The 13,415-nt window shown below is 36.7% G+C and overlaps 1 protein-coding gene across 1 annotated transcript; it reads left to right on the top strand.

Moving 5' to 3' along the window:
• Nucleotides 1-6,931: 6,931 nt before the first annotated feature.
• On the top strand, nt 6,932-7,488 carry LOC141844883 (uncharacterized). The gene is made up of 2 exons (XM_074732857.1): nt 6,932-7,000; nt 7,087-7,488. The coding sequence occupies exons 1-2, from the start codon at nt 6,932-6,934 to the stop codon at nt 7,486-7,488; spliced, it is 471 nt and encodes a 156-aa protein (XP_074588958.1).
• The last annotated feature ends 5,927 nt before the right edge of the window (nt 7,489-13,415 follow it).

Below are 13,415 nucleotides of genomic sequence, written 5' to 3'. Positions count from 1 at the left end.
GTTTTTCCACTTTCAAGTGATTCCCTGATCCCTAATGAAGATTACAAGCTTTGTTCAACCACGATTTCAAAGGAAGATCGGCTGGTGAGGGTTTCTTCAGCTGATTCGTCTCCGCGCGATTCTTGATCCAGATCTGAGGAAGAACAAGAATCAGAGAAAAACCGAAGGAATTCAAGGGGTTCTATGAAGACTTTGGGTTGTTTTTGAGCTACGTTCATTGGCATTCAAACTCAAATCTCAAGGATTGTCGTCATGTTAAACTTAAGGCTGGATCGATTCTATTTTTGGGTTTCTGCTGAGGGTTTCGGAGTTTCACCAAATCTGATTCGATTCAAGGGTTTCTGAGCTGAGCTTAGTGATATTCATGTGGGATTTCTGATCATTGTCAGGCCTTGTGTGACAACAAAGAGGCTATCAATTTGAAAGGGAAGAGCCGAGATCTGATTTCATATTTCTGTTTTAAGCTGTATTTCTGAATTTGAACTTTCCATTCTGTTTTCATTTCTGAGTTTTCGAATTTGATTCATCCAGTTGATACATTAGGTGATGTTAATGTTTTGGTATGTTTAGAAGTTTTGTCAACTTTGAATCTCATATTTCTTGAACTTACAATCATGAACTGAAACTTGAACTTGGCACTGTATAGTATCAAACAATTCTGTGTATCAGGTTGTTTGAGCTGTTCACTGTAAGCATAGTTGTTGAAATTGGCTGATTGCATTTTGTGGTTAATTGATTCCTTGAAATAGAGATTGGCATCTTTGAATTCTTTACATTAGCTTATTGCATTAGGTTCTTTGTTTCATTACTTCACACAGGCACTGTTACATGTATCAGCTATGCTTTTTGTTTCCTTTAGTATGTTTGTTTGAGCATTGTTTCGGCTGTTAGTTAAATGGATTTGGATAGTTAAAGTGCATAATTGTTTTTAAGTCAGATTTGTTATTTTGAGTATAAGTTGTCACAAGAGCTTGATTCTCTTTTCCTTGCATTTCCTTCATTGCATTTCATAATTCCTTTGCTTATATTTGGTCAATGGTTGATTCTTGCATTTCAATTTAGATTTCATTGCTTAATACTGAACTGATTTGCATATTAGATTTGATTGATACTTAGGTTTGTTTGTTTGTTTTCATGCATTTTCAGTAAAATCTTGAATTTGATTTATATTACCTTTGAAAAATACCAAAACCCCCCATTTCATATTAAAAATCTAAAAATAACGACAATTGAGCTTGATTGATACAATTCTCTACTAATCCTTGGAAAATACGACTCGTGGCCCCTATATTACATTTGTTTTGTGAGCTAAGGGTTTTCGATTATAAATTTTAATTTGAGACTCATTTGTGACACTAGTTGTGGGCATTATCATGCATCAACCAAGAATCAACCAAGTATACATCTAAATGAAGTATCTATATACGATCCATTACCTATATAATGCACACAATGCAGGCATATGCATGATGCAACTGCCACACTCATCCCAGTACTCAAGTATATATGACGCTGGGGGTGTCCGACATCAAACTGTTATAAATCCAACCCTACAACAAGTAGCCTGGTGGTAAAATAGTAGGTAGCTATGTATAGCTACATACATCCTATGGTCAATGTCTGTCTTCCATACTCGTCCTTGAGTATCACTCTTATACTCTCTGAGTACCTCCATGAGTATCACTCTCATACTCTGAGTACCACCATTTCGTGATGACGAGAACACAAGACATTGACTCGGCTGCGTATAGGTCGTACAACCACCATCCGTGATGCAAATAAGGAATTCCTAACCACCTATTCTATAACTTGCCACTACAGGCCAACTATCGATGACGATTGATCCATAATATTGGGGATTATAATCTTCACATGCATCATGATGTAATGATCAAGCAACAATATAGATGTTTATAAGATCAATCGAATCAAGGACAAGCATGGAATAAACAGGAGTACAACTAAGGTATCGAACTAACAACAAATAGGAGTATGACTAAGGTATCCAATCAACTACAAAAGAAAGATAACATGCACTAGGAAAGAAATAACTCTGTATTGATCAAATATAGGGATTACCCACCTGATTGAAGAATCATCGCAATAAGAACTCCCAAATACAACAGGATCCACAAGTCAAGGTCCTGCAAATTATAAAATACAACATCCTCTAAATATAATATTTTATTAATTTTCATGACAAAGTAAACCCCAACCGAATCTAAAGTTAATCTAACCAAATCCAACTAAACCCATTTCAATTAAATTCAAATTAACCTAATTAAATCAAATTAACACAACTCCAACCTAACCACAACCTAATCAGAACCCAACAACAACAACTAATCATTCCTATAGAATCACAATCCATAACACCCGATCAACAACCATGAATAGACCCACAGAACCAATAAATCCTCCTCAATCCTCACGAACAGAACCTCACTGCAACCCACAACACAGAACCACTCTAATCTCACCGAACCCACAGCCAAGAAGTTCTCGATCAACACCCAAACAATCACAACAAACCCTAATTCCAATAGAACAACAACCCGATCAATCCAACAGAACCAATAACCAAAATAGAACCATACAAATTACATCCCAATTTTTTCAAGACTCAACAGTAACCAGCATCCTATCAAACTCGAAATCTCACAAGAACCTTACAGAATCCACAACCATCACACAACCAAACAGAACCAGAAATCATCGAAACCTAGCAGCAAAACAACCTCTAACTAAATTTTGAATTTAACACACAGGAATAACCGGCTTACCTTTGTTGCCCAAATCAAAATTTTGATTCCTCTTTTGCTGCCGGAAGGCTTCTCGCGAAGGAGGAAGTGGTAGCGAACTTTACTTCTCAGGCAGACGACTTGAGGGAGAAGGAGGCAACGCTGCGGATCTCTACTCACAGCTAGGGGATGATGGCAGCAGCGTGTCTTCGAGCAGCGAAGGAAGGGCAAGCTCGCGGCCGGCGAAAGGACGCTGCGGAGCAGGGAGCGCACGGCGGCGGCGAATGCACGGGTCGGGCAAACATTTATCGCCCGATTCTCGTCTAGGGTTTGCTCCATCTTCTCCACGCGGCAGGATGAGGAAGGTGGTGGCGGGCTGCCCTCCTTTAAATCATGTGAGGGTTGCGATTTCTTCACCGATGGACGTGGGCGTCGGTGTTGCGGGTCGCGCGGAGAAGTAGGCGGGCGACGGAGGAATCACGATTATGCAATTTGAGAAATGATTTAAAATCATGATTTTTAGGATTTGGCTGAACCGGACCACATGCGAACCGAACCAAGCCAAACCAAAATCTAGGGTTTACATTAGCAAATCAGGTTCAATCTTGATTGACTTGGTTCATTAACTAAACGATCTTCGATTTGACCCAAATCAGTTTTGTTCAATTCGTATTCGAAAGATGAATCTTCTCATCCCTTTTATTTTGTCAAAATCTCTTCCATCATAAACCAAACTAAGTTGGTTCAATTTAGTTCAAAATTAAATCATTTGGTTCACTAACCAAACGACCTCTGCTTTAAACGAAATCAATTTCGTTTATTTCATCTTCATGAGACGAGTTCTCTTCTCCCCACTAATAAGAATTTCTTGTATCTTACAGACATTCCATCAATTAGTGAACAAGAACTAGAAGAAGACAATTCTCCTCATTCATCAAGAAATTCACCAAGTTTTTCAACAAGTCCTCCTATAAGGAAAATGTGAAGTGTGCATGAACTCTTAGATTCAATCAAGCCTATTGAATATGATGATTCTATATTCTTTGCTTTCTTTGTAGGTAAAGAACAAAAAAGAATGTAGATTGCTCCATCAACAAGCATAAAGCAAGGCTTGTAGTAAAAGAATACAAACAAAAAGAAGGAGAAGATTTTATAGAGGTATTTGTTCCTGTGTCAAGACTTGATACTGTTCGATTAATGATCTCTCTTGCAGCTCAAAACAATTGGAAAATTTTTTAAATGGATGTCAAATCAACATTCCTAAATGGTGTGCCTCAAGAAGAAGTCTATCTTGAACAACCTCTTGATTTTGTTAAAATGAGAGAAGAAGATAACATCTACAAGTTGAAAAAGGCTTTGTATGGGCTAAAGAAATCACCAAGGGCTTGGTATAGTTGCATCAATTATTACTTTGAGAAAAATGATTTTCTAAAATGTCCATTAGAGCACACTCTCTACACCAAATCTAATCCATATGGAGGTTTCTTTATGTTGATGATCTTATTTTTACTAGTAATGATTTGAAATGCTAGATGATTTCAAATTCTCAATGAAGAATGAATTTGAGATGATTGATTTGGGAGAGTCACACCATTTTCTTATAATTAAATTTCTATGATCCAAGTATGGAATTTTCATTACTCAAGAGAGTTATGCAAAAAAAATTTGAAAAAAATCAGAATGGAGAATGCAAATCCTATTTCAACTCCTTGTGTTGTAGGATTAAAGTTGAGCAAGCATGATGAATGAAAATTGGTTAATCCAACTATATTTCAAAGTTTAGTTAGAAACTTAATGTATTTGACTGCTACAAGGCCAGATATTACATATGCTATAGATTTGGTGAGCAAGTTTATGGAGAAACCATTCTCTAATCATTAGGAGATGGCAAAAAGGATCCTTAGATATGTGAAAAAAAAACTCTTGATTATGGCATCTTCTATCAAGCAAGTGTACCAATTAATCTTGTTGTTTATACTAATAGTGACTTGACAAGAAGTATCGATGATAGCAAAAGTACCTCAGGTTATGTTTTTGATCTTGGAAGTGGAGCTATAACATGTGTTCAAAAAAGTAGTCTACTATTGCACTCTCTACTATAGAAGCAGAATACATTGTTGCTTCTTTTACAAGATATCATTTACTTTGGTTGTGTGGAATTTTAGAGAATCTCAAGCATGATCAAGAAGGTCCAACAACCTTATTTTGTGATAACAGCTTAATAATTTCAATTTCAAAGGATTCAGTTCTTCATGGGAAAAAAAGCATACTCGAATTCGTTATTATTTCTTAAGGGAGCTTGTAAATGAAGATATTATTCATGTTGAATATTGCAGGACGAATGAATAAAAGACTGATATCTTCACTAAACCACTTGGAGGGCCTATTTTTAAAAAAATTACAACAAGCTTAGAAATGAAGATCAAGTTTGGTTTACGGGAGGCATTGTTTGGAAGTCTAAACCAAATTGCATTCTTAGAAGCCTAAATCAAATTGTATTGTTGGAACTCAAAACAAAATTGATTTAGTTTTCATCAAGTCAAGTTTGATTGAACTATATAGTAGACAATTAAGTTATCATAATAAATTAAATTGCCAAGTACATGCATTTGATTAGAAAACTATAATAGTGTATTTAATATAGGAAGAACCAAATTATTTTTTGGACTTCCTTTGTCATGCTATAAGCCAAGTTGTGGCATGTAAAAATATATTGAGAGAAAAAGTTAAATTGCTTCTTTAACTATATTCCTCCTCTAAATTATTACACTTCTCTTAACGTCGGACAAAATAATAATTATTTTTGAGGCAGAAGATTATAGGAAAATTATAGAAAAAATAAGCACAAGTAGTTAGAAAAACAAAGAGAAGCCGATGTCATCTCTAGGATTTTATCAAAAAAAAATTATTCAATAATAAAAAAGTATCCAAAATAGTTAAACATACGTATAAATAGATCTTAAAAAAATTCTAGCTTGAAAAGTCAAAAATACTATAATTTAAAATCACAAAAATAAAAAATTATTATAAATAGTAAAAAAATATGTTCGGAGCCTCTAAAAAAGTGCTGATGTTTGATGGATTCAAAAGTGGGTCAGATGGTAAAATCTGTACCAAATAAATGTATCTGAAGGAAATTCAATTAGGAACCAACCGCGTCTTGTTCTAATACCCGAGTAAAAAATTATGGACCGTTGAAGTTCGACTCCTCTTGTATATATCATCCCTACATCACCTCTTTTATTCCTAAATATCATATCTTCTCCCCCTTCAGATACAACTTGCAATGATCACATGGAACCTACTACCATGGCTGCGTAGCGGTGCTTCATAATCTTGAAAACTAAAGTGTAGAATGTTGCTGTGGGTCTGCTAATATTAATGCTGTCTATTATTGGTGCTTCCTGGGGCATCTTTCACCTTCGGGCTCGAACTGTACTGGCCATAAGACTCGGATTTGATTGTCATGGCTTTAAGAATCCATTGAGAAACTTGAATTCTACCTCTGCCTCCAAGTTTGAGTCTATGAGGATTGTTGGGTTGTAGCAAGGAGAAATGTTTCCTAAGCTTCTCTTCTGAGTTCTTTCTTGCTGCTGCTAGCCAAAGAATTATCTACTAGCAGTGATCAGGTGAGGATTTTATTTCACTTTATCCTTCAGTCCTTCCGTATTTTGTGTGTGTTTGGTTTTTCAACATTTTGAATTGATAATGAGAATATGATGCTCTTAAATTCAGATCTTAAGGTTGTGAGTAGACTTCGAAGTAAATCTACTACAGAACGAGTAGATTAGCTGATTTGTAAGTAGCTAACAGGCAAGATCTAACATAGTCTCTCCTTTATCAAAAAGTTATAACTTTCTTAATACAAAAAAAAAAGAGAGAAAAATAAGTGCCTGTCAGAATGATTTATTTACACATTAACATCATTAAGAATTTGTTCATCTAAAACCAAAGGAACATATACTTTTGAGTTTGGCATTGATGAACTCTCATTATTACTTTTGAAGTCCATTGTCTTTCCTATCAACTAAGGATATCCACTATATATTTTCCTTCATCTTGTTGCTGGAGCTTCTTTGCTTCTATACTGTTCTAAATCATCATAAGATCGCGGCTTTAATTGGCTAGCTAATGATCGACAGCATTACAAGGCACTGCAGTATTAGCAAGGCCAAGGGAAGCTTAGATACATGGAGCAATGTGATAAACAATACTTGAAGATGGCAATCTTAAAACAGGAAGCCACCTTCAAACAACAGGTAGCCTTCATGCCCCACTCACAAATTAAACCATGCAGCTCTTGCAGATCTCAAAATCTAAATATTCCATCCTTGTTCTGATTCAGGTGCATGAACTCCACCGTCTGTACCAAGCGCAGCAGCGGCTAATGGGAGAGATGAACACCAACAAGGAGTTCCAAAGGGATCCACATCACACGACGTTTGATCTGGAACACCCAGCAGAGAAGCAAGACAGGAATTTTATGCAAGTGGAAAGCCAAGAGAATGACTTAGAGCTGACACTTGCTACTGGAAACAGAAGACTGAAAAAGAAAGCGACAACATTATGTTCAGAATCTGGATCCAGTTTCTCTTCGTCCTCCTCAACTGTGTCAGCAACTATGAAAAATCAATCAGATGATCAATTCCGCATCTCCGAGATTGATATGAGATTCAAACTTGAAACACACAGACAGAGTGGATTGAAGCATGATCCTTGGTTCTCTCAATGCTTAAGCTTGATCTGACATGATTGCTTTTTGGATTATGATGAAACTACACCTGCAAGAGGAGAGATGCACTTCTTGATTGGTACTTAGCCTAAGCTAACAGATGAGAACAACAAGTTTGACTATTCACTATGACATACTTCCTGATTGGCACTTAATGAAATGTACTTTTGTTTATTCCATCATGTAACAAATTCTTATATTGCAACCACTAACAAGTAAAATGATCACGTATCATGATGAAGCAGGTTCCGAAATATGCATCGGTTAGTACAAGCATGGGTTGTAGTTACCATTGACCAAAGAAGATCTGTCTGCTACTGAACTATTCCAATGTCAGATTTGGCAGGTACCAGCAGTATCTCATACAACCACAAACTGTTTCATGTACTGTTATATTTCTCCGGGAAAGGGAATTCAATTTCAAACGGGTTAAATTTTACACCAACAATTAATGTTAAAAACATCAAAGGAATATGTTGGCATTCATCATCTTGTTCATATTTGAATTTCAGTTCCAATAAAAAAATATTGTTGAAATTTTTTAAAGTTAAATGAATCATGTATGCAATAGGTTATCATTTCAATTTATAAGATAGAGTTTAAAGAACTCTTCCAGAAATTTCAATTAAGTTACAAAATACTTTATAAAAAGTGAATCATCTTAAATTCAAACCTCGCCTTTAAGGAAACCACAGGACGCTATACAAATATTTTGCTAGACAGGGATATTATTTGAGTTATTAGTTCTAAAATATGCTTATTAAAGAAAAATCAATAAAAACAGATGGATCATGAAAATATGATAGTGAGTCTTTGAAATTCAAAATTAGACGACGACGATAACGATAACAACAATTAAATATTTATCCAACTAAATGAATCCTCATACGTTATTAATGTTGGCTCAATCACTTATTATATCCTTATTTATATTTAAAAAATTTATTTTATTTTATTATTTGTCACATTCCGAAAGGCAGCTGTTCAAAAAATTTCGACAGCATCTCTCCTATAACAATTTAACTTTTCCTGAATACATATTAAGATACAGACCCACACGGCCACAACTAGTAATCCAACACATGCATGTACAAATAGCAAACCACCACATGAAACCATTAGCATTTAACCATAACTGCAACCCAACAATGTATAAACACAATCCATACAAGATAAAAATTCACATATGTAAACTCCACCACAAAAACAAATAGAAACTCCATAAATCCATGACAACCGAAATTCCAAAAATAAAAATCCAAACACATGAAAGAAAGCAAATCCACAACTCCTGTTGTGAGATGGGGGCAGTCTGACAGAACTCCAAGCTTCAAGACAACATCCTTATCTACTACCTGAGGAGAAAGAAAGGAAACCCTAAGATCTGGGTGGTGAATATAAAATACTCAGTGGGTACTATAATTAAAGTGCACAACATATACATATAAGGAATCAACAGGATATACAGTCTCCATACGATACATAATAAGCAAGGTCAATATACTACGTACAAACAACAGGTATCATACATTACGAGAATAATGCATGTCATATCACACATATGCAACAATCATATAACAACCATGTGTAATAATCATAAATGCAGTAAACAACTACCAACAAATACATGCACATATGCAATATACATTACAGGCAACATGCATGATCATTGTTGGCTCGCCAACCCCAGACACCCACACAATGAACTGGAAAGCACGACAGGACAACTGCACATGCTCCAACAACAGACCACTACACGTGAGTGGGGAGCAGGGAAAATATCTCAGGGGAGCTATATAGTTGTCTGGTCACTGTTGCACTTAACATTCCCAGGCACCCACACAGTGTAGTGAATTTGGGCGCACAACTAGAATCACACGCTTTAACAACAGACCAACTACACCGAGGGGGAGGGACAGTATCCCAAGAGAGCTATCTAGCTAGTCCTGATCGCACCAATACAGTGCTATAATGCTCTCACTGTACCACTATCAACAATGGTCTAGTGAGAGCCAACAACAATAACATGTTATAATGCTATGATGCTCAGTTTAACAAGTAACGACTATATCTACCAAGATACACTCAACATCAAACATAATAAGTCATCACATATTATCAACAAATAACAAAACTATACTAATAGCAATTAAATTATATCAAAGTCAACAGTAAGTATCAAGCAATGAATGTAATAAAGATAACAACAAGATAATTAACAACGGATAATAAATCATGCACTACAAATAAGACCTGTGTTGACCAAGCACAGGAGTACCCACCTGATATGACGAATCATCGAAATAAGAACCTCTCCGTATAACAGGATCTTACAAATCAAGATCCTGCAATTTAAAATAAATAATACTCACTAACTACAATTATCAATTTAATTCTATCAACAATAGTTATGATACATTAAATCGTTATCAACTCCACTTAACCTATCTTAATCCAACTTACCTAACCAAAATACAATTAACACAACTCAACTAAATCCATTTAACACCACTCAACCAGATCTAAAGTTAACCTAACCCAATTACAACTAGCTTTAACCGGATTTAACCTAACCTAATCAATTAGCACAATTAAACTCATTCTCTAATTAAACACAAGTTAGTCTCATTTACAAACTTCAATCGGATCTAAATTATCCAAAAACAAAACCACTATCAGCTAGAATTATTACTTAATTTCAATCTAAACCACCAACATCAAACCAGAACTGAATCAATCCAATGGTTCTACCAATTCACAACAACAAACAAATCTTAAATTAATCCAAAACAACCAGTCTCCTTCAAAATCCAACAGCAAGCTAATCAACAGATTCACCACAAAACCAAATCCAACCGATTTAAACACCCACGAACAGATTGCCATCCTCAATAAAGCGATCCAATAGAAACCAATTAATAGCATTCAGGAATTCTTAGGACACTCAACATCCCAAACACGAAGATAAAAACCCAGAAATCAACCAACAATACTGAAACAAAGGCAAAATCCACTCACTTCACAAAACAGCTAATCCACCGGCATCCACACAAATACGAACAACCCAACAGAACTGAACCAACAAATCCTAAATCCCACACGAATTCAGAAACCAACCCCAAATAATTCACAAAACCGATCAATCCTACAAAATCGCAAATCACACAAGATCATGATGACAAAATCTAACCAGCTTGTCCGTTTGCTCACCGACGAAGGAGGTGACGGGCGAACCCTGCTTCTCAAGCGGACGACTTGAGGGAGAAGGGAGGTGGCGCTGGTCGGCAGGGGACAGCAGCGGCGGAGGATTGCGGCAAGATGAGGAAGGCTGCGATGAATGCGCGGTCGGCGGTCGTGCAGAGCGACGGCGTGGGTGTCGGCTGCTCAATCTTAGCTACAATGACGGAGGGTCGTGGAGGTCAGTGGTGGCAGTGCGGCGAGTGGCTCTACTTCAGGGAGAATGGCGATAGAGGATCGCGGCAAAGGGGTGATCACGGGGAGGGGGAGGCGTGTTGCGGGCAGGGTGCCGAGCAGCAGTTGCGATTCCCGTTTTAAAGAGGAGCTATACTAACCTAAATAGTGATCCTATTCTGTTTTTCATGCCGTTGCCAAAAAACCACAATAAAAATCCAAAAATCTAATTCATGTTAAACCGGACCGAGTTCGGTTCAGATCTCTACTGTAACAAATCAGATTTATTTTGGTTCGTTTGGTTTACTAACTAAACGAACTTTGATTTGACCCAAATCAGTTTTGTTTGTTTCGTATTCACAAGAAAAAACTCCTCATCTCTTCCATTTTTTCAAAACCTCTTCCATCATGAACCAAACCAAGTTGATTCAATCTTGGTTCAAAATTGACTTATTTAGTTCACTAACCAAACGACCTATGATTTGAGCGAAATCAATTTCATTCATTTCGTCTTCGCAAGTCGAGTTTCATTCGCCACCACTAACCAAAAATTTCTTATATCTTACATTCTCCCCCACTAACAAAAATTTGATCCCCAAATTTCCTATCTATGTATTATAGAGCCGAAATACTATAGTAATTAAAATTTATACTTAGAATAATCGATCCCTCGTTCTGTTGTGCCTCCGCTCTAGACGTAGCATCAACATGTCCAAATTCCGCACTGGCCGGCTGGATAGCTGAATGGAATACAGTCTGCCTCTACTTCGGTTGAAGTTGATTCTGAGGTATTGATGTCGACTGATGAATATATTCATACGGCAAACTGTAGGAATGTCACTAGTGATTACTGTTGCACCGGGGTCGTCGAATAACAAATCTCTAGTTGGGGAGTTGTCAATAACACTACATACTCTCTCCCTTATAACTAGTACATCTGCCCTGAAGGCGACAAATGATTTCTGCTGATGGAGTGCACTATGCTTCGGTACATGTGGTATACGCAAAAGTATCTGTTAAATTCTCTAACTAGGATCGAGTCATCCACGAGTCAGATCTCCCATGAAATAAGGTAAATCGACCCTTAACGGACTTTGCTAGCAACGATATTCGGCTCTTATCCATAGTCTTACTAGTAGCAGCCGGTACCGGATCCGTCGAGGGTATCTCCTATGCTCAAGAACCCTATCACACAATTGTAGGATTATGAGTCTGCTCTCAACTATTCACATCATCCTTGGGATTCCCAGCTCTACTGGCTTAACAGGTCATCTCGGTGGCCGACCAAGTACTCAATTTTCATAATAAAATCAAATATCACCTAATAACACAACTACTATAAATTTCTAGGAAAATAAATAAATGTATAAGCTAGTCTTACTTACAACTACTTAGATAGATTATGCCGCTGTATGCCCCATCTCATAATCTGGATCGAATAAACTAAAATACGATGAAAACTTCAAAAGAAACAACGACAAACCTAATAGAAACTAATTATGGACCATAAAACCTAGGACTCAACTTAAAATGTTCTGATACCAATAAAATTGGCATCAGATAAACCAAAAATACAATGATAAATCCAAATAAAACTTAAAATGGACTTCACAACCTAGAGCTCTGATACTATACAATTGTGACATCCTGAGAGACGGTTGTCCGAAAAATTTTGACAACATTTCCCTGGTAACAATTCAACTTTTTCTGAATACATATTAAGATACAGGCCCACACGGCCACAACTAGTAATCCAACACATGCATGTACAAATAGCAAACCACCACACAAAATCATTAGCGTTTAATCATAACTATAACCCAACAATGTATAAACGCAATCCACACAAGATAAAAATTCACATATGTAAACTCCACCACAAAAACAAGTAGAAACTCCATAAATCCACGACAACCAAAATTCCAAAACAAAAATCCAAACACATGAAGGAAAACAAATCCACGACTCCTGCTGTGAGATGGGGGCAATCTGGCAAAACTTCAAGCTTCAAGACAACATCCTTATCTACTATCTGAGGAGAAAGAAAGGGAACCCCAAGATCTGGGTGGTGAGTATAAAATACTCAATGGGTACTAGAATGAAAGTGCACAACATATACATATAAGGAATCAACAGGATATACAGTCTCCAAATGATACATAATGAACAAGGTCAATATACTATGCACAAACAACAGGTATCATACATTACGAGAATAATGCATGTCATGTCACACAAATGCAATAATCATATAATAACCAAGTGCAATAACCATAAATGCAGTAAACAACTACCAACAAATACATGCACATATGCAACATACATCATAGGCAACATGCATGGTCACTGTTAGCTCGCCACTCCCAGTCACCCACACAATGAACTGGGGTGCATAACAGGACAACTGCACACATTCCAACAACAGACCACTACACGTGAGTGAGAAGTGGAGAAAATATCTCAGGGGAGGTATCTAGCTGCATCGTCACTGTTCGTACTCAACATCCCTAGACACCCACATAGTGCAGTGA

This window comes from Curcuma longa, chromosome 14 (genome assembly GCF_044706935.1).
Source record: "Curcuma longa cultivar G26 ecotype Majalengka, Jawa Barat chromosome 14, ITB_CL_G26_1.1, whole genome shotgun sequence".
Taxonomy (NCBI): Eukaryota; Viridiplantae; Streptophyta; class Magnoliopsida; order Zingiberales; family Zingiberaceae; genus Curcuma; species Curcuma longa.
The sequence above is the reverse complement of the archived record's forward strand: the minus strand, read 5'-3'. Positions and strand labels throughout refer to the sequence as shown.